Source organism: Arabidopsis lyrata (genome assembly GCF_000004255.2).
Source record: "Arabidopsis lyrata subsp. lyrata unplaced genomic scaffold ARALYscaffold_6, whole genome shotgun sequence".
Classification (NCBI taxonomy): Eukaryota; Viridiplantae; Streptophyta; class Magnoliopsida; order Brassicales; family Brassicaceae; genus Arabidopsis; species Arabidopsis lyrata.
In genome coordinates this window covers 14,000,272-14,022,459 of record NW_003302550.1, presented here as the reverse complement: position 1 = coordinate 14,022,459, position 22,188 = coordinate 14,000,272, and the positions used below count along the sequence as shown (strand labels likewise).

Genomic DNA, 22,188 nt, shown 5'->3' with positions numbered 1-22,188 from the left:
TACTCTAGAAGAATATAGATTGACCAATCTTGTTAATTTTCCTATTTTAAAATCAAGTCAAATTTCGGAATTCTACTATCAAAATCTTGTTGATTTTCCTATTTTAAGAATCAAGTCAAATTTCAGAAATTCTACTAGATATTTGAAACAACAAAGTTTAAGAGTTTCTATATTTGAATTTAAACGAAAGTAAAATAAAATTAAAGTCATAATGCGAGTTAAAACTCAAAAGTATATATTAATCTCTTTTAACGAACTGCTAAAAATAGCTTTCTTCGGTTAATCCTCTCCTCCATAGATTCTCCAACTACTTTCTGTTTCTCTTTCCGACACAACCACGAAAAACGAGCAGTTTTTGTCTTGCTGGGGTTTCTGCTTCTGTTTCCATGGCTTTGATCAAACATCCTTAGGTTGCAGAAACAAGCCTCCAGTTTTCTCTATTGGTGCTTGAGGTAATGTCTACATATTTTTTTTTTTATCAATCGTTTTCATGTATGTCTAAGAACTTAAATACGTGTTTCATATGTTTCAGCCATGAACGAGAAACTCCGGATTTTGTTTTCCGTCCTCTGTTTCTTCTATGTTCTTCTGGTTTCTCTATCTCAATCTAATGGCCAAGATATCTCGTTGAGCTGCGGAGCGTCAGAACCAGCTGTTGATCAAGACAAGAAAAAATGGGAACCCGATACCAAATTCTTGAAAACGCCAAACACGGTCCATGCACCAGCGACTTATCAAGATCCTTCGCTTCTTTCGACGGTTCCTTACATGACTTCAAGAATCTTTACAGCTCCAGCGACTTATGAGATCCCGGTTAAAGGAGACAAAAGACATTTGCTTCGCTTACATTTCTATCCATCGACATACACAGGACTCAACATTAGCGACTCTTATTTCTCCGTGGCGGCTAACGATGTTACCCTTCTCAGCAATTTTAGTGCAGCTATCACATGTCAAGCCTTGACGCAGGCTTACCTCGTGAGAGAATATTCTCTTGCACCATCCGAAAAAGATGTTTTGAGCATTACATTTACTCCTTCGGATAAACACCCAAAAGCTTTTGCTTTCATAAATGGTATTGAGGTCATTCAGATGCCAGAACTGTTTGATACAGCTTCTCTTGTTGGATTCTCAGACCAGACATCAGATACTAAGACCGCGAATCTTCAGACGATGTTTAGGCTTAATGTTGGTGGGCAGGATATTCCTGGAAGCCAAGACTCCGGTGGATTAACCAGAACTTGGTACAATGACGCGCCTTATATATTCAGCGCAGGTCTCGGTGTTACCTTGCAAGCAAGCAACAATTTCAGGATCGATTATCAGAAAATGCCGGTTTCTACCGCTCCAGCTGATGTTTATAAAACAGCTCGATCACAAGGGCCAAACGGAGATATCAACATGAAATCAAATCTTACTTGGATGTTTCAAGTTGACACTAATTTCACCTATATCATGAGGCTCCATTTCTGTGAATTCCAGCTTTCTAAAATCAACCAGAAAGTTTTCAACATTTTCATCAACAACAGAACCGCGCAAGGGGATACAAACCCCGCAGATATACTCGCTTGGTCAGGTGGGAAAGGTGTCCCAACTTACAAAGATTACGCGATATATGTTGATGCTAACACCGGAGGAGGAGGTGAGGAGATTTCGCTTCAAATGACGCCATCAACATTTGGTAAACCGGAATATTACGATGCACAGCTTAACGGGCTGGAGATTTTCAAGATGGACACAATGAAGAACCTTGCCGGTCCAAACCCGAAGCCATCGCCTATGCAAGCTAACGAAGATGTTAAAAAGGAATTTCAAGGTAACAAAAGAATCACAGCTTTCGTCATTGGTTCCGCTGGAGGAGTAGCAACGGTTTTACTTTGCGCATTGTGTTTCACAATGTACCAAAGAAAACAAAAATTTTCGGGCAGCGAATCTCACACATCGAGTTGGCTTCCTATATATGGAAACTCCCACACATCTGCAACAAAATCTACAATATCCGGTAAGAGCAACAACGGAAGCCATCTATCGAATCTTGCAGCGGGTTTATGTCGAAGATTTTCATTGTCGGAAATAAAACACGGAACTCATAACTTTGATGAGTCAAACGTAATAGGAGTAGGAGGGTTTGGTAAGGTTTACAAAGGAGTTATAGATGGAGGCACAAAAGTAGCAATCAAGAAGTCTAACCCTAATTCAGAACAAGGGCTCAACGAATTCGAGACGGAAATTGAACTTCTCTCAAGATTAAGACACAAACACTTAGTCTCTTTAATCGGATACTGCGATGAAGGTGGGGAAATGTGTCTAATATACGATTACATGTCTCTTGGAACACTCAGAGAACATCTTTACAACACAAAGAGACCTCAGTTAACTTGGAAAAGAAGACTCGAAATCGCCATTGGAGCTGCAAGAGGATTACATTACCTACACACTGGAGCAAAGTACACAATCATACACCGTGACGTGAAAACAACTAACATCTTACTAGATGAGAATTGGGTTGCTAAAGTTTCAGACTTTGGATTGTCCAAAACAGGACCAAACATGAACGGAGGTCATGTCACAACCGTTGTTAAAGGAAGTTTCGGTTACTTGGATCCAGAATATTTCAGAAGACAACAGTTAACTGAGAAGTCAGATGTGTATTCATTTGGAGTTGTTCTTTTCGAGGTTTTATGCGCTAGACCAGCTTTAAACCCTAGTTTATCTAAAGAACAAGTTAGTCTTGGAGATTGGGCTATGAATTGTAAACGTAAAGGGACTTTAGAAGACATTATTGATCCTAATCTTAAAGGAAAGATTAATCCAGAGTGTTTGAAGAAATTTGCAGATACGGCGGAGAAGTGTTTATCTGATAGTGGATTAGATCGGCCAACGATGGGAGATGTTTTGTGGAATCTTGAATTTGCACTTCAGTTACAAGAAACTGCTGATGGGTCACGTCACCGAACACCGAGCCATGGCGGTGGTTCCGTTGATTTAGGTGGAGGAGGAGGTGTGGCGGTGAACATCGGCGCCGGAGAAAGTGACTTGGGTGATGACTTGTCATCTGAAGAAAACAGTGGAATATTTTCTCAGATTGTAAATCCTAAAGGACGATAAGGTAATTTCGTAACCGAGCAAAGAGTATACTTTCTTTTGTTTGTTTTTTTATGTGAAGTAAAGGAAATGGTGATTTGGTGTATTGTTTTGTTTTGTTTTTGTGTAATATGATAGGCAAAGAAAATAAAAAGAGGAATATGGAGACAAGTAGAACTTCTTTCGTTTTTTTCCTTTTTAATTTGCCTGAGGCTTTATCAATAAATCAAAAGTCAAAAACAATTGTAAAATTATGTCCCTATGTGGTGTTATATGTTATATGTTATCAAAGATGTTTAAAATTTAGACAATAATTTAGGCTAATAAGAGGCTAAAAATGCAGTGAGAACATGAAAGCAATGAATTTGTTGATGCTCTAGTTCAAGTTTTCGGGTCCAAATCAAATGAAATGTAATCCACTTTAATTTAAAGACAATAAAATAAGTAAAATTATTACAATTTAGCGTTTTTACTGTTTTGCCACTCTCACAATTCTCTCTCAATATACCAAAGTCAGAGTTTTTTTTAGTGTTCAATAATATTATTCCCAATTTTACCAATATATACAATTAAGAAATTATATACCACATTCCATCTATCTCATTTTCCCATGGTGTTTGTTAGGATCATATAGATCATTTACACATATGTGATTTTCAGCCGTGGAATTATTGTCATCAAGTTTCTTTCGTGTACTGATAAGTTGTTATTACGATCTACAGAGAGAGATTGTAGATGAAGAAAGAAGAGTTTGTTATGAAAGGTTCCTTTTCATTTCTTAGTAAACACGATGTACAAGTGTTGGATTATATACACATATGGTTATCTATTTGTACCGAGTTAAACCAACTAATTAAGCTAAACCGGACATTTACTCCAATAGTCCTCCTCAAGATGAGCAGAATATGTTATGAAGACTCATCTTGGACTTTAATGAACAAACTGATGAGGAAACAAAGCTTTGGTGAGGATGTCTGAAACCTGATCTTCAGTCCGAACATGGAGCATCATGATAATACCTTTCTCTAACTTTTCTCTGACTGTGTGACAATCTACCTCGATATGTTTGGTACGCTCATGAAACACAAGGTTAGAAGCAATGTAAAGAGCTGGTACTGTGAGAGAAGAGGATAGGAATAGGAATACGTATCCGCAAGTCTGAGAGCAGAGTAGTCAGCCAAACCATTTCACAGGATGCAAGAGCAAGAGCACGGTACTCAGCTTCTGTAGATGTTTGTGAAACTGTAGGTTGCTTCTTAGAACGCCAAGAGATCAACGAGGAACCCAAAAATATTGTGAAACCAGTGGTAGATTTTCTACTGTCTTGGCAAGATGCCCAGTCAGAGTCTGCAAAACCCTTGAGTGTGAGATCATGATCAGCAGAATAAAAGAGTCTCTTTCCCACTGTACCTTTGATATCAGGGCGTGTTATAGTGAGGTACATGAGACGACCCACAAGACTGCGATAATACTCCCTGTCTTCCAACAAGTCACCATCACTCTTGGATAAATGGAGATTAGGGACCATATGAATAGAAGAAGGTTGAAAATTCAGCATTCCAATGGAAGTAAGTAATTCCAAGGCATACTTCCTTTGACAAAGAGAAATACCTTCTGAATTATGAGCAACTTCCAAGCCCAAAAAATATTTTAAAGGACCAAGTTCTCTCAATCTGAAACTTTCCTTGAGAGCATTAGTCAGTTGAGTAGCAGCTGTCTCTGTAGTGCTTGCAATGACAATATTGTAGATGTCGGATTCGCACACTCAAGTATTTTTATTAAGTAGGAAAGATTACTCTTGAGGGACAAAAATAAATATGCAAAAAGCTTATGAATTGTTACAAGAATTGCTGTAGTATTTCTTACTCGAGAGAGAGATCCCCCTTACATGGCCATTGGCCCTTATATTTATACAAACAAAAACAACATTTAATTGGCTAATTAAGTACAATTATTCTCTCTTAAATGTGTCCGTTTTGATCTTTGACTTTTTAATGCTCAACGTTTGAATTTGAGTTGACTCCGATCTTTATGGGCCTCATCTTTTGGCCCAAATGTCCTTGGACCGACTTAAACGTGACTTTGGCTCCGGACTCGTGCCGAGGTGAAGTAACTTCGTATTCTTCTCGAGGTGACAACCACTTCGACTGTTCCTTTGACTTATGGGTCTAATGGGCTTTATCCCTTATGGGCCGTTATCCTGACTACGTGGCAATCTTTGGTTGGTCCCGGACCTCTGGTGCGGGATCCGACACCAACAATTAGCCCCCCAAGTTCTTCGAAGTGCTATTCCAATTCGGAGGACTTTAAATGCTTTAATGACCAAAGATTGCGTTCCGGGGAATCTTCTGATTTCCCGCCAAGATCTCATCAGTCCTTTAATTTCGGCGCTACCCATATTTAGTCGCGTGACATCTGTCGCCATCATGACCGTATATTAATTATTTACTATTAAAGTGGGAAAAAACCTTCCCACTTCTTCCACGATTCTCAAGACGGTTCCATCATTATCACCTAGCTGAGGTAACCTTCTTTTTCATTATTACTTTTACTCTTGTTCTTCGTGGTTAAAACTCCTTCTGCTTCTCTCGCCGAATTTTTCTTTTTCCTGGAACTTGAGTTTTTCATTCTTCCCGATGACTTTTGATTCCGATAGACCCGAGTCTCCGTCTTTTGATGAGAGGCGTTCTAGTAATGACGAGTGCACCCGCCCTAATGATATTGCCGGTCCGCACTATAGATCCACCTGCACCCTTCAATCCCTTGAACGATTGAAGGAACTCTGCCGAATTCCGCCGGGAATTATGGCGGAGGCGCAGATAGCTGATCCCACGGAGTCTCCAGAAAGCCATCGCGACGGCTACTTCTGTGTATACGAGATTTATTTTAAAGGTTGCGGGCTGACTTTTCCCCTTCCCGAAGCCCTAGTTCGATACCTAGCGGCTCTTGAAATCGCTCTTCCTCAATTAACCCCCAATCTTCTTCGTACTATCCTTGGAATTATAACAATCGCGGCGGAGGCCGGATACGTTATCGGAGTCACTGAGCTAAATGAGCTTCTAAGCGTGAGAAGTTCATCGAAGAAAACGGGGTATTTCTCAGCATATCCAAACGCCAACAAGAACATCATTTCGCATCTTCCGAACAAGGATGAAAATTGGCACCATCCTTGGTTTCTGATTAAGAAAACTCCCGCTTCGATTAGAAATCTTGCAGATTTTCTCCCTTCGAAGTGGTCTGCGAAACCTGGTAGAGATTAGGTCGCCCATATCTTTCCCGGTTGTTTTATTATCTTTATTGACTAAAACCGTTGTTTCATTTCGCAGCTTTCGTCGCTCCGACTCTCCCATCTAACGCATTCGTTGAATTCTTCAAAATAATTCTCGAAGGGGAAACCCTTTGGAATTCTTTCACTCTTGAACGATTTTTAGAAGCCAACCACAGGCTCAGGATGAGTCCCCCAGGTCAACTTCACCAACTTCCGCCTCCTCCCTCAACTCAGGGGATGTCATCTCGGGCCCTTGCGGCCAAGCGTAAGGTGCTCTCCAAGCCGATAGCTGAGGCTTGTGAGGAGAAGAAAGAGTTTCTTGCGGCTTCTATAGATAAGAAGGACTACAGTAGGACCCTGCTGGTTGATGATGGCAGCTCTGAAGGAGCCAGATCTGTCGCTTCTTTCAGATTAACTCCTCGTCGCGATCGTCGTGACGCACGTTCTCCTCGGAGGGACCGATCTCCTCGCCGTAATTCACCTCGTCCTTTCCGAGATGATTTTAGCAATGAACCTCTTAAGAACTTGGTTCGCAGGAAGAGAGACAAGTCCTCTTGTAGTGATTCTTCCCCGCGAAGGGAGAAGTCAAGGGCCCGGACTGACCGTTCACCTCGATCATCCCCTCCTACTGAACCAATGGGTCCTCCTCGACCGGTTGATATGTCTTCTTCTTCCCAGCCTGACAGCGAAAAGACTGTCCGGAGCGCATCTCCTAAAAAGGGAGATTCTGAATCTCGAGATGCTTCCTCGAGGTTAAAGCCTGCTCTTGTCCCTCAAGTCAAATCGCTTTAAGGTTTGGTGATTTACACATACTTAAAAGTTCCTGTCTCTATTCAGATTCCAATTTTTACAACTCTTCCTTCTTCGCAGCTATGGAGAAAGAAGGCAGCGTCTTTCGATGCTTCAAGACCCGATCGGGTTCGATCTTGCCAGACTTCAACAAGTGGCGCCCTGCGATTCGTGAGCGCTATTTGCTTCATGCTCATCATTCATCCCGGGTTAGTTCCACTTTATTTTTCCAATTGTGCTGCCGTTCATCGAAATGACTCACCATCCCGGTTTTATGCATAGTGCCAGGCTATCGGTGAGCTTAATGACATGATTGAACATTATGAGGGGCTGGTCATTGGTCGGGAAAAGGAGATTGACGCGTGGAAGAAAAAGCTTTCTGCTCTTGAGGCTGAACTAAGCTCTTCTACCGGCTCCAAGCACGATCTGGAAGACAAGGTCGACAGTCTAACATCTGAGCTTGCGAAGATAAAGGGGGAGCTGCAGGACCAGTATGACCGGAATTACAAACTCCAGGATGAACTTTCTGGTGTTCAGGGTAGACTTCATGAATCCGAATCAACCGCCGATACCCTGAACAACCAGCTTATTGAGCTTAACGCGAAGTACAAGGTGATTGCCAAATTGCGTGATTCCGAGTTGGCAAGGTCGGCATCGAAAGCCAGAAAGGAGGTTAAGGGACGCGGGATGGAGTTGATCCAAGGGGCCATCCGCTTCATGCAGACCGAGAAAGCTAGGTCAGATTTGGAATCAGACATCAAGGAGCACGAGAGCAACCTGATTCTTTTGGATCAAATCCATGATACAGATTTCTCTTCGAGGAATTCTTCACTGAATCGCCTCCTATAAGTGAATCGGGTCTAGACTGGGCAGGTAACGCTTGGCTCCTGACACTTACTACCTTATGTTTTTTTTTTTAAATTGACTGGAACTGTCCTTCCCAGGCTCAAGTGAGACGGAAGATGTCATCCCACCCGAAGTTCCTGTGGCACCGGCGGTCACCCTGGAGGATGGTTTTACTGTGGAGGGCGGACCAGGAGCCCCATCTGACCAAGCACCAGCCAAGGAGGCGAATGAAACTTCGACTACCGAGCCGGAGTCCGAGGTGGCTGTTATTCCGTAGTGGCTGCGTCCACTTTAAATTGGGAATTGTCCCATTTATTTTAAAACTTAATTTCGAACTTGTTTTTGCCTAAGGAGGCTTTATTATTTTTTTTGAACAAGATATTTGCCTGAGGAGGCTTTTAAACCTTTCTAGGTTTTGACCCCAAGGGGGTTTTGTTAAAATTATGTGCGGGTTTGCAAAATCCGCTTTTAACCCTTTGTAGCCTTGTGGTTATGCTTTTGAGATTTTTAGGCTGATCAGACCTTTCTCTTAAGAATGCGAGAACTGAGCTCGGCTTAAAGCGAGCTCCCCACTTCGGGTTTAGTCAACTCGGTAAATTTATTGGGCTTGGGCCTTAGAAACTTTTGTAGTTAATGCGACGGTTGCTCTTTCCCTTCTTATTTCTTGAAAGTAGGAAAAGCGGCTCGTCTTTAATGCAATAATTGTCTTTTCTCGATTTTCCAAAAATGGTTTAAACCATTTGGGCACGCCACTATTATTGAATTTTCATTCCCAAGACAAACTCTAACCTTATTATAAATAAGAGTTTGTTTGCCTTTGATCTTTCCTCAAGAAACTTCATAACACCACATTAATGGAAAACGAAAACGTAGCCCGCATTGATCCCGGCAGCCCACTCTTCTTGTCCGGCGACGGCTTTGAACCGGCCGGTGTTCTTTTCCCTCACGCCGTCTTTCACTTTCCTTCAAAGGAGAAGAAAGAGGCTTGCGACTTTATTGACAAGGTTAATATCTGTCGTCTTTGATTAAAAACTTTTTGTTTCATCTTATTCATTCATCTTTATGCTAGGTCGTCGACAAACACCGTCGCTTGTGTGAGGAAAGGCAGCGGCTAGGTCTCAAAAGGCAAACACTCGAGGCTCGCATTGCTCGGGTAGAGAGGAAGATAAGGGCTCTGGAAAGTGATCTCTTTCAATGGGAATGGCGGAACTTCGATTCTGTTGCTGAGATCCCGAAGATGCTTCAGATGTATCTCCGTGCTAAAGGAGTTCCGGTTCCTGTGAATGCTCCGGTCCATACCGTTCCATCTGATAGCGAGGAAGAAGACGAAGAGGAGGCCAGTACCAGTCGGAAACGCGTTCGGGATCGTCCCGAAGTGGATGCCAAGAACAAGGCGTCCACTTCGAAAACTAAACCGGCGATGAAGGAGCCTGTTCCTGAGCCTCTTCCATAAATGTTCTCTAACTTCTTCACTTACTTTTAATGCAGGATCGGTTTAAGGGCATAAATCTCTCCGCGAATCATTCCATTCTTAGGATAGAATCCACAGCTTACCAAGAATATGACATTCCTATAAATTATAGTCTCAACTTCTCTTTTCGCCTCACCACTCTTTTTCATTTTAGTAGGTATGGAATTTAACCTTCGATGTTCAGAATCTATGTCCGACTTCTCCAGGATTGGAATGATAAACGAAGATGCTCCAAATGAGCCAAATAGGCGGCCTTTTCCACCTCGCGGCATCTTCAGATCCCAGATTCGAGCTCCATGCGCTTTGATCAGGGATCTCTCTATCAGAGACCAAGGAACAGCGATGGCATTCATAGATGCACTTGCGCTTCAACATCGGAAGCTTACGTTGGAAAAAAGGAGACTCCGGAAGAGGATTAACCGGATGCAACGCAGGCTTACTACGGTATCAAGAGATCTTCACGTCCTTGAATCTCACCCTGGAGAATGGATCGAGCTTGGAATCTCTGACTTCGCTCGAATTCCGGACTGCATGAAGCCAATCCTTGACCTTGCTGGTCAAGGAGTTGAAGTGTTCTGCTCGTCAACAAGATCTCCATAACCCGAAGTGTACGATGAGGGACATTCCATTTTTTTTTTTTGAATAAACGCTCTATTTCCATTCTCTTGTATGTTCGCATAGCCGAACCTTTATTTGCTTCACTTGTTCGCTCAGTCGAACCTTTTCCTTTAATAAAGAAATAAAACAAAAATTTTTATTAATAGCTGAACTCGTTTCCGAGCTGCCTACGTACCCATTTCGGGATCAAGCCACACCGTAGTTCATGTACATAAAAATGCATGTAGCTTTAAACATAAAACTTCTTTAGGTTGATCACATTCCAAGGTCGCTTGACTGGCCTGTCTTCTAAGTCTTTCAATCTATAAACACCGTTCCGAACCACTTCAGTACTAATGTAAGGTCCTTCCCAATTAATACCAATTTTACCGGCACCTTCTTCTTTTTTATTGTCAAAGACGCGCCTTAACACATAATCTCCCACGAAGAACGGCCTACTTTTGACTTTAGAGTTGTAATATCGGGCTGCTGCCTGCTGGTAGTTCTGAATCCGAATCAAAGCTTGATCACGCCTTTCATTTATGGTATCTAGTGAATCATTAAGCATTGCTGAATTTTCTTCCTCATTTAATGGTGCTTCTGTTCGGCGAAGTCTGGGCACGTTGAGTTCAGCTGGTACTACTGCCTCCATGCCATAAACCAAAGAGAATGGAGTTTCTCCGATAGGTCGCCTAGGGGTTGTACGATAGGACCATAGGACGGGTTGGAGTTCTTCATACCATCCTCCCTTTAGATGATTCAAACGTTTCTTGAGATTGCTCAATATCGTCTTGTTCGCGGCTTCAGCTTGACCGTTTTCTTGCGGATATCGTGGAGTAGAGTAACTGACTTTGATTCCCCATTCCGCACAAAAGGCATCAAACTCTTGTGAAATGAATTATGGCCCGTTATCGATGACTATTTCATACGAAACTCCATGTCGACATATAATATTCTTCCAAATGAAAGTCTTCACCGCCGAATCCTTGATGGCAACATATGCCTCAGCTTCAATCCATTTCGAAAAGTAGTCCGTCAAGACCAAAAGGTATTGTACACCTCGAGTTGATCTGTGCAATGGTCCAATGATGTCCATTGACCATCTGATAAACGGGTACGGGGCGGAGATGGAAGAGAATAACTCCGAAGATTGATGGATCAATGGTGCATGGAGTTGGCAGCGTTTACATCTTTGGGCAAATTTAACACAATCCGTGATCATAGTGGGCCAATAGTATCCCATTCTTTTAACTTTAAAAGCCATAGCTCTTCCTGATGAATGACTCCCACATAATCCTTCATGCACTTCGCTCATGACGATTTCGACTTCGGGCCCAAAAATGCATAATAGGTAAGGGTCGCTGACACCTCGTTTATATAATGCATCCTTTGATAGACAAAATTTCGCGCTAACGATTTTCATTTTCCTGGCCTGCCACTTATTCTTTGGGAGCTCGCCTGTCATGATGTAGTGCTTTATTGGCTCCCTCCAGTCAGCCCCCCAGTCTTTAGCCGGAATTTGGTCAACCTTGTAAAATACTCGTGGTTCTGGTTCGGGATGTTCGTTTGGTTCAAGAACATTCTCCTCGATTAACGGCTGTTGGGGTCGGATTTCATCCCATAGCACCGAGCCGAACTTAGAACGCCTCAGGGAACTTCTGAAGTCACCTCGGCGAAGCGAACCATTCGCCTCGGTACAAACTACCATTCGCCTCGGTACAAACTGCCATTCGCCTCGGTACAAACTGCCATTCACCTCGGGTCAAACTGCATTGGTTGCCTCGGGGAACGCCCGTAGTCTGCTCGGGGTCTGTCAGCAAGCTCGTGAACCCGATGATATGTCTATATTTTACTTGTTTTGAGCATCCATTTAGCATCACTTTATCATCATTTCGTCATTGTTTCATACCATTCTTCATCATTTGTCATCACTTTGCATGATTAGGATAGTTTTGCATGCATGTTGCATATTTGAGTTGTTTTCAGGTGATTTGGAGCTGTTGGTGAGCAAATTGGAAGAAGTGGACCAGAACCCATCAGTACGCTCGAACACGAGGTCGAGCACCATCATCATGACCTTCCAAATGCACTCGACCACCACCAAGTCGAGCACCAAGTCGATCACCAAGTCGATCACCAAGTCGAGTACTCTCTCCTTCACCAACTCGACCTACCACTCGACCTCATGGTCGAGTACCCTCTCCTTCACCAAGTAGACCACGACTCCAGATCACGACTCGAGCACGCAGTCGAGTATCCTCCACCAACTTACTCGACCAAGCACTCGACTGCACGCTTCAGAGGCTTCTAAGATCCCAACTAAACCAGACACTGAGCATAAGGAAGAGAAGAAGATGAAGCGGGACTCGAGTGCATACTCGACCTAGTCACTCGATCGCATCACGACCAGATCAAGAAACCGCAAAGGAGCCAGCTTTGCTCGACCTCTTCACTCGATTGCACGAAGCCGAATGTCTCCGTAAACCGCCTTAATACTTTGTCGTCTTGTGATTTAGGGTTTCCTAGTATTTGCTATAAATAGGTTGTTTCTCATAATTTTCAGACTAAGTTTTATTCTGTCTAAGTTTTATTCTGCAGAACAATTAGTGCTTTCTTCATATTTGTAATCCAGATTTCTCTTAATCTATTGAGTATTTGCTTTTGATTTCTTCTACAAAGTTGTTCATCTTGTTGAGATCTTGCTATTATGAAGTTTTTATGTGTTTCTGGGTTTGTGTTCTTGGTTATGAATTTTGAGTAGTGATTAGGGTTCTTGAGGATGGGTTAGAGTAGTTTAGAATCCTTGATCTGCTAGGTGGTTGAGTTTGATTGGTAGATCCCTTCTGGATTAGTTGTTCTTAATGCTGATTGCTTTCTGATCAACTGGAATCTGAGCCCAGACATTTCCGCACCCAAAAGGTGTTCGATGAAATGTCTGAACCACTAATTCCATAGATTCGTGGCTCTGTACCAAGGTATTGGTTACAGGGAGCGTTTTGGCTTTAACTTGTTGATTCGTAATGCCTGTTAGGTTAGCTCTCGTCAATGGTGATTGAGTCTGGGACTAGCTTTGCTTGAGGATCTCTGTTGCGGTAGCACTTTGATTTGGCTGTTGAACTTGTTGTCTAGGGATAGTTTGTTGAGCATGTTAACCACCTGTTAGATTAAGGAGACTTAACTACTCGATTACCCCATCCTCGGGAATTTCTCTTCCAATTGATTTCTTTGTTAACATCGCTATTGATTGCTTGATCTCGTTACTTGTTGCTTAGTTTTTGCATTTTTACTTATTTCACTTGAAGTACTCGACCACACCCAGCGGTTTGGAGACGGACTGTGCAGTCGAGTACATTTGTTGCAGTTTCTGTTTGGTACTCGACCTGGCACTCGACCACATCCAGTGCTTGGCATCAAACTGTGTGATCGAGTGTGTTATCTGTTTCTGTTAGAATTATTGTTTTCTGCATGATCACTGGAACTGTTAACAACCTCAAAACCTGTTATTGCTTGGCTTGACTCTGTGAAATCTGATTGCATCTTGATTGCTAGCATCACACCCATTTGGATTGACACCTTAAATACTGCAATGACATGATAGTGATTTAAGGATAATTGATCTTAGTGAAAATCTTACTATCAATTTGGCGCCGTTGCCATTTGGGTGTTTGTTTGTTACATTTGAGATTTCAGACTTGCTTAGATCAAGTTCTATTTCAATTTTCACTTAGGTTACTAACTTTTTGTTTTTCTTGTTGTCTTCTTGATCCAGGTACAACCCTGCTGTATGCAAACTCGATCAAAAGGCAACCAGAACCTCCTTTTCAACGATAACATTGACCGTATTGACAGAGAACTAAGGGAAAGGAGAGACACTACAGACCTTGAACACAACCATCCTTTCAGAATGGCTGATGAACAAGATGTCAACAATCTGCCTGCAAACATTGGTGCTGGAGATGCACCAAGAAACCACCATCAGAGGCAAGGAATTGTGCCTCCTGCTGTCCAAAACAACAACTTCGAGATTAAAAGTGGTCTCATCTCGATGATTCAAGGAAACAAGTTCCATGGTCTGCCTCTGGAAGATCCCTTAGACCACTTGGATAACTTCGACAGGCTCTGCGGCCTAACCAAGATAAACGGTGTTAGTGAGGATAGTTTCAAGTTGCGCCTGTTTCCCTTCTCACTGGGAGACAAAGCACACCAATGGGAAAAGACGTTACCTGCTGGCTCCATCATATCTTGGGACGATTGCAAGAAGGCCTTCTTAACAAAGTTCTTCTCAAATTCAAGAACTGCAAGGCTTAGGAATGAAATCTCCAGTTTTACCCAAAAGCAGTCTGAATCCATTTGTGAAGCCTGGGAGAGATTCAAAGGCTACACTATACAGTGTCCACACCATGGTTTCAAGAAGGCTTCTCTACTAAGCACACTCTACAGGGGAGTTTTGCCCAAAATCAGAATGTTGCTGGACACTGCTTCTAATGGGAATTTCTTGAATAAAGATGTTGAAGACGGCTGGGAATTAATTGAGAACTTAGCTCAATCCGATGGTAATTATAACGAGGATTTTGATCGCTCCAACAGAGGTATTGGAGAATCGGATGCAAAGCATAGTAAAGAGATGAAAGCTCTTAATGAGAAACTGGATAGGCTTATCCTTGGCCAGCAGAAGAATGTGCACTTTCTACTTGATGACGAGCAGTATCAAGTCCAAGATGGGGAGGGGAACCAGTTAGAAGAGGTCAGCTACATCAACAATCAAGGCGGCTACAAAGGGTATAACAACTTCAAGACTAACAACCCCAACCTTTCTTACCGCAGCACCAATGTTGCTAATCCACAATATCAAGTGTATCCTCCACAACAACAGCAGGGTCAGAATAAACCTTTTGTTCCCTACAACCAAAGTTTTGCTCCCAAGCAACAATTTCAGGGGAACTACCAGCAGCAACCACCACCTGGGTTTGCACCTCAGCAACACCAAGGTCATGCTGCCCCTGATTCTGACATGAAGCAAATGCTACAACAACTTCTCCAAGGACAAGCATCTGGCTCCATTGAGATTGCTAAAAAGATTTCTGAATTACACAATAAGCTAGACTGTAGCTACAATGACTTGAATGTCAAAGTGGAGGCATTGAATTCTAAAGTCCGATACTTGGAAGGACAATCTGCATCAACATCTGCTCCAAAACCTACTGGCCAACTTCCAGGCAAAGCGATTCAGAATCCAAAAGACTATGCTCAGGCTCATGCTATCACCCTGCGCAGTGGTAAAGAACTTCCAACCAGAGAGGGACCTAAGCCAGCCACTGAGGACAGTGCAGACCAAGATGGGGAGGATTTCAATCTCAATGAAGATCAAGCTGACAAGCCAACAGAAGTACTCGACCCTCCACTCGACCATGTTACTCGATCACCAATTCCAGTAACATCACCTGCTGTTCTAAAACCAGTTGCTGCTAAGAACAAGGAGAAGGTTTTTGTTCCTCCTCCTTACAAACCCCCACTTCCATTCCCTGGACGACACAAGAAAGCATTGGCAGAAAAGTATAGAGCTATGTTTGCCAAGAACATCAAAGAAGTTGAATTAAGAATACCTCTTGTTGATGCTCTCGCGCTTATTCCGGATTCCCACAAGTTTCTGAAAGACCTGATCATGGAAAGAATTCAAGAAGTGCAAGGAATGGTAGTATTGAGTCATGAATGCAGTGCTATTATACAAAAGAAGATCATTCCAAAGAAGCTTGGTGATCCTGGCTCATTCACTCTACCGTGTTCATTAGGTCCTTTATCATTCAACAGATGCCTCTGCGATCTAGGCGCATCAGTGAGCCTCATGCCTCTCTCAGTTGCGAAAAGACTTGGTTTCAGCAAATACAAAGCTTGCAATATCTCTCTGATCCTAGCAGACAGATCCATCAGAATACCTCATGGCCTGCTTGAAGACTTACCAATCAAGATCGGAGTCGTAGAGATACCTACTGATTTTGTAGTGCTTGAAATGGATGAAGAACCAAAGGACCCTCTGATTCTGGGAAGACCTTTCTTGGCGACTGCTGGAGCTATCATTGATGTCAAGAATGGGAAGATCGATCTGAACCTTGGTAAAGACCTTAAAATGACCTTTGATATAAAGGATGCAATGAAGAAGCCAACTATAGAAGGGCAACTCTTTTGGATTGAAGAAATGGATCAGTTAGCTGATGAGTTACTAGAGGAACTAGCAGAAGAAGATCACCTTAAGAGTGCTTTGACCAAGAATGGTGAAGAAGGGTTTCTGCATTTAGAAACTTTGGGTTACCAGAAGCTGTTGGACTCACACAAAGCAGTAGAAGAGTCAGAATCCTTTGAGGAATTGAATGGGTCAGCAACAGAGGTAATGGCAGTGAATGACGAGGACTCAACTCAGGCTCAACCTGCTCACTCGAGGACTTACTCGACTGAACACTCGACCACTACAGTTGACATCCCTGCGGAGCTGATCATTCCAACATCAGACGACTGGTCTGAACTCAAGGCACCAAAAATTGAACTTAAGCCGCTTCCCAAAGGACTCAGGTATGCATTTCTAGGTAACAACTCTACATATCCTGTCATTGTGAATGATGCATTAACTGATGAACAAGTGCATCTTCTGTTAACTGAACTGAAAAAGTATAGAAGAGCCATTGGTTATTCACTTGATGATATAAAGGGCATTTCACCTAGTTTATGCACACATCGCATTCATCTTGAAAATGAATCTTATTCGAGCATTGAACCCCAAAGAAGGTTGAATCCTAATTTAAAAGAAGTTGTAAAGAAGGAGATACTTAAACTATTGGAAGCAGGTGTAATTTACCCTATTTCCGATAGCACTTGGGTATCTCCAGTTCATTGTGTTCCAAAGAAAGGAGGTATGACTGTTGTAAAAAATGATAAAGATGAGCTCATACCCACTAGAACTATAACTGGACATAGAATGTGCATTGACTATAGGAAGTTGAATTCTGCATCTAGGAAAGATCATTTTCCACTTCCATTCATTGATCAAATGCTAGAAAGGTTAGCTAATCACCCATACTACTGTTTTCTTGATGGTTATAGTGGTTTCTTTCAAATACCAATTCACCCTAATGATCAAGAGAAAACTACATTCACATGTCCATATGGAACCTTTGCATATAAAAGAATGCCTTTTGGTCTCTGTAATGCACCAGCTACATTTCAGCGGTGCATGACTTCTATCTTCTCGGATTTAATTGAGGAGATGGTTGAGGTATTCATGGATGACTTTTCCGTGTATGGCTCCTCGTTCTCCTCTTGTTTGTCAAACTTGTGCAGAGTACTTTCTAGGTGCGAAGAGACAAACTTAGTACTCAACTGGGAAAAATGCCATTTCATGGTCAAAGAAGGCATTGTATTGGGGCACAAGATTTCAGAGAAGGGTATAGAAGTTGACAGAGCAAAGATTGAGGTTATGGTGCAGTTGCAACCACCAAGGAGTGTCAAAGATGTGAGAAGTTTTCTGGGACATGCTGGGTTTTATAGAAGGTTTATCAAGGATTTCTCCAAGCTGGCAAGACCAATGACAAGGCTGCTGTGTAAGGAAACAGAGTTTGATTTTGATGAGGAATGCCTGAAAGCTTTTCAACTCATCAAGGAAGCTCTGATTTCAGCTCCAATAGTCCAAGCTCCAAACTGGGACTATCCATTCGAAATCATGTGTGACGCCTCAGATTACGCTGTAGGAGCAGTCTTGGGACAAAAGATTGACAAGAAGCTCCATGTTATCTATTACGCAAGTAGAACAATGGATGATGCTCAGGTGAAGTATGCCACGACAGAGAAGGAGTTATTGGCAGTTGTTTTTGCGTTTGAAAAGTTCAGAAGCTACTTGGTGGGTTCTAAAGTCATAGTCTACACAGATCATGCAGCCTTGAGACACATTTATGCAAAGAAGGACACTAAGCCAAGACTATTGAGATGGATACTACTTCTGCAAGAGTTTGACATGGAAATAGTAGACAAGAAGGGTATAGAGAACGGTGTAGCTGATCACTTATCAAGGATGAGGATCGATGATGAAGTCCCTATTGATGATTCGATGCCAGAGGAGCAACTCATGGTTACAGAATTCTTTGGAAAGAATTACAGTGGGAATGAGTTTCACCAACTGAATGCTGTTGAAGGAAAATCTCCATGGTATGCTGATCATGTCAATTACTTGGCCTGCGGAGTAGAGCCTCCCAACCTGACCAGTTATGAAAAGAAGAAGTTTTTCAGAGATATCAACCACTACTACTGGGATGAGCCATATCTTTACACTCTCTGTAAAGACAAAATTTACAGAAGATGTATCTCAGAGGAGGAAGTGGAAGACATCTTGCTTCACTGCCATGGTTCAACATATGGTGGTCACTTTGCGACTTTTAAGACAGTATCTAAGGTACTGCAAGCAGGCTTCTGGTGGCCAACCATGTTCAAAGACGCCCAGCAGTTCATATCAAGATGTGACTCATGCCAAAGGAAGGGAAACATCAGCAGAAGAAATGAAATACCACAAAATCCTATACTAGAGGTAGAAATCTTTGACGTCTGGGGAATCGACTTTATGGGGCCGTTCCCTTCTTCCTATGGGAACAAATACATCTTGGTAGCAGTAGACTACGTGTCCAAGTGGGTTGAGGCCATTGCAAGTCCGACAAATGACTCAAGGGTGGTTCTGAAGATGTTTAAAACCATAATTTTCCCTAGATTTGGTATACCAAGGGTCGTCATCAGTGATGGAGGTACACACTTCATCAACAAAGTCTTTGAGAACTTATTGAAGAAACACGGAGTGAAGCATAAGGTAGCCACTCCTTATCATCCACAGACAAGTGGTCAGGTTGAGATCTCCAACAGGGAGATAAAAGCAATTCTGGAGAAGACTGTTGGGACTACAAGGAAAGACTGGTCTGCAAAGCTAGATGATGCACTATGGGCTTACAGGACAGCATTCAAAACCCCTATTGGTACAACTCCCTTCAACCTTCTCTATGGAAAATCCTGTCACTTACCTGTTGAGCTCGAGTACAAGGCTATGTGGGCAGTGAAACTCCTGAACTTTGACATCAAAACCGCTGAGGAGAAGCGGTTGATCCAACTGAATGATCTCAATGAAGTTAGGTTGGAAGCTTATGAAAGCTCTAAAATCTACAAAGAGAGGACTAAGCTTTTCCATGATAAGAAGATCATCACCAAGGACTTCCAAGTTGGTGATCAAGTGCTGCTATTCAATTCTCGCCTGAAACTCTTTCCAAGCAAGCTCAAGTCTAGATGGTCTGGTCCCTTCTGTGTTACTGAAGTTCGCCCTTATGGAGCAATCACTCTAGCTGGTAAGAGTGGAGATTTCACAGTGAATGGCCAAAGACTCAATAAATACTTAGCAGATCAAATCTTCCCAGAGGTGACCTCAGTTCATCTCCAGGAACCTCTTGATGCTTAAGGGAGTAAGGAAGTCAAGCTAATGACTTAAAACAAGCTCACTTGGGAGGAAATCCCATGTCTATCTCTGTACATATTTTTGCTTTCCTTGTTATTTTTAATGCATTTTGGTAGTGCTTTCAGGAGATAAGTGTCATGAGCTGAGTGAAGTGGATTTCGACTTTGAGTGTGCAATAAAGTACTCGACCACATCCTGCAAAGAGCAAGTACAGTTGTGCAATCGAGTATGAAATGGGTCTGTGTTTCAAGATTTTTGAAGTTTCAACATGTCACTCTATCACGCGAGGCCACATGCTGATGAAGAGTTGCAGTCGAGTATGATGTGATTTTTGATCCAAATTTTTCAAAATCAAGATCATACTCGACCAACAGAAGCCATATGGTAATGAGATGACATGGTCGAGTCTCAAGAAGGAGAAGGAGCAGAAGCCCAACAATAAGAATCATCAATGACCTAGCTGTACACACAAGCAAGCATTGATGAGAACATCAACTCCTTCTTCAGTTGAGGTAACAACTCCACTTCCCCATTGTTTATACCATCTCATGTTTTCTTTCTTTATTTGTTTGTCCTGAGTACTCTCTTCCAAATTTGGTCACACAGAGGACTGTGTGATTTAAGTTTGGGGGAGGGCTCAGGAAGTATCTGATGTGTTTGCTTTGTTCTTGTTTTCAAATTTTTCTTGCATTGTACATATTGTCTGCATTCATCTATGTTATTGAAAAAACCCTAAAAATTTGAAAAATTTCTGAAAATGATTTCACAAAAATAGAGTGATCATGTAGTTGCATTTTCATTTTAAGATTGAGTCTAGAAGGTTTCATATAGGATTGTTGCATTTGCATAGGGGATGATGATGAGATAACCTTGTAAGCACGCTCATTTACTGAATGAATTCAATGCCTTCGTTATTAGTTGTTTAATGCTTGTGATAGAACTTGAATTAAGACTGCACCATATTTGGAATTCACAACTTGACTCTCTTGTTTTAATTGAAGCATGCTTGATGTGATTCTTTTCCCTATCTATTAGAACCTGAACTTGACTTATAATCATCATGTCTTTGCATTGTTGTTGAACTTGTGGCTACCAATACACATACTTGCTAATCCAAGTAGCTGATTCCCATCATTGGAACAGTTTCCCCCACCCTGAACCTAACCTTTCTTTCAAGCCCTGAATAAATTTGTGTGTGTGTGAGGCCTATTTCTGGATTGAGCTTGGTAGAAAGTGTTAGGTATGAACCGACAAGAATGGTATCCCATGTAGTTCTAGTCCACGCTTTTTGGGCTAGATAGGACTAGGTGGGAGTTTTACTTTGGGTTTGGGAATGTGTTTGGAATAAAAATGAGAAAGAAAGACAAGTGTTATTGTTCTTAGGAGATGGAAGTGAAACAGAAAAGAATATCATGTTAGTCTAGTAAAGGAATTGGGAAGCTTGAAAATAAAAGAAGTTAGGCTCTGTGCAAAGTAAAAAGAAAGGCAAAAGCCTAGAGTTGTCTTAAGTCATGAGATGAGAAGAAGAGCCTTAGTTGTTAAAGAAAGTCCCAATCCGCTAGAAAGTCTAAAAGAAAACCTCTCCTTAGAACAAAAACCAAAAACAAAGAATGAGTTGATCCAAGAGATTATTGAAACATGCCTTGAGTGCAAAAGGGTAGAATTAGGATCATTTCTGGGGTTTAGAGATAGGACCATCTATGGAGTTTGATATACTTATGGTTATTTGGGTAGATGGGGTCTGTTCTTGTATGCGTAGGTTGGTTCTAACCTTTAGCATTCTACTAAAGCTCTGTCCATTCATGAGAGTTCCCTGTTACTGTGAAAAAGTCCGAAACCATTTACAGAGGAACCATCTTTGTTTCTCAGCCTTGTCCTTTAAACCAAATGAGTTCTTCAACAATGTTTTGCTTGATTCATGGTTTGAGCTTAATCAATGTTAAAGGGAATTGATGATCTAAAGGTGTGTGTAGATTGGAATAAATGTTAGGTTGTCTTGTGATGAATATGGCTAAAGTTTTTAAGTAGAGTTTGGTCTCTAAGCATTCCACAAAATATGGACATTGAGTTCATTTGCTTTGTCTGCATGCTTTGGTTCTGAGTCCCCGCTTTCAAACCTCTCCTCCAGCTTGTTCTTAATTGTTTGCTTGAGGGCAAGCAAAGACTAAGTTTGGGGGAGTTGATATGTCTATATTTTACTTGTTTTGAGCATCCATTTAGCATCACTTTATCATCATTTCGTCATTGTTTCATACCATTCTTCATCATTTGTCATCACTTTGCATAATTAGGATAGTTTTGCATGCATGTTGCATATTTGAGTTGTTTTCAGGTGATTTGGAGCTGTTGGTGAGCAAATTGGAAGAAGTGGACCAGAACCCATCAGTACGCTCGAACACGAGGTCGAGCACCATCATCATGACCTTCCAAATGCACTCGACCACCACCAAGTCGAGCACCAAGTCGATCACCAAGTCGATCACCAAGTCGAGTACCCTCTCCTTCACCAACTCGACCTACCACTCGACCTCATGGTCGAGTACCCTCTCATTCACCAAGTAGACCACGACTCCAGATCACGACTCGAGCACGCAGTCGAGTATCCTCCACCAACTTACTCGACCAAGCACTCGACTGCACGCTTCAGAGGCTTCTCAGATC

At 42.1% G+C, this 22,188-nt stretch overlaps 2 protein-coding genes across 2 annotated transcripts; both read left to right on the top strand.

Annotated features, from left to right (window-relative positions):
- The first annotated feature begins 315 nt into the window (after nt 1-315).
- Nucleotides 316-3,444, top strand: LOC9310501 (receptor-like protein kinase ANXUR2). Its single transcript, XM_002874388.2, has 3 exons — nt 316-452; nt 533-3,109; nt 3,223-3,444. Exon 2 carries the CDS (start codon nt 535-537, stop codon nt 3,106-3,108), a length of 2,574 nt encoding a protein of 857 aa, XP_002874434.1. The 5' UTR covers nt 316-452; nt 533-534; the 3' UTR covers nt 3,109; nt 3,223-3,444.
- A 2,444-nt stretch (nt 3,445-5,888) lies between these two features.
- Nucleotides 5,889-9,440, top strand: LOC110227375. The gene is made up of 3 exons (XM_021021461.1): nt 5,889-5,976; nt 8,086-8,239; nt 9,059-9,440. Exons 1-3 carry the CDS (start codon nt 5,889-5,891, stop codon nt 9,438-9,440), a joined length of 624 nt encoding a protein of 207 aa, XP_020877120.1.
- The last annotated feature ends 12,748 nt before the right edge of the window (nt 9,441-22,188 follow it).

Bases quoted from the DNA above. Each gene is read 5' to 3' on its own strand.
- LOC9310501 (XM_002874388.2), top strand. From the start codon at position 535: ATGAACGAGAAACTCCGGATTTTGTTTTCCGTCCTCTGTTTCTTCTAT.
- LOC110227375 (XM_021021461.1), top strand. From the start codon at position 5,889: ATGGCGGAGGCGCAGATAGCTGATCCCACGGAGTCTCCAGAAAGCCAT. The intron at 5,977-8,085 runs GTTGCGGGCTGA...TGTCCTTCCCAG, and splicing joins ATACGAGATTTATTTTAAAG to GCTCAAGTGAGACGGAAGAT. The intron at 8,240-9,058 runs GTCCGAGGTGGC...TTTATGCTAGGT, and splicing joins ACTTCGACTACCGAGCCGGA to CGTCGACAAACACCGTCGCT.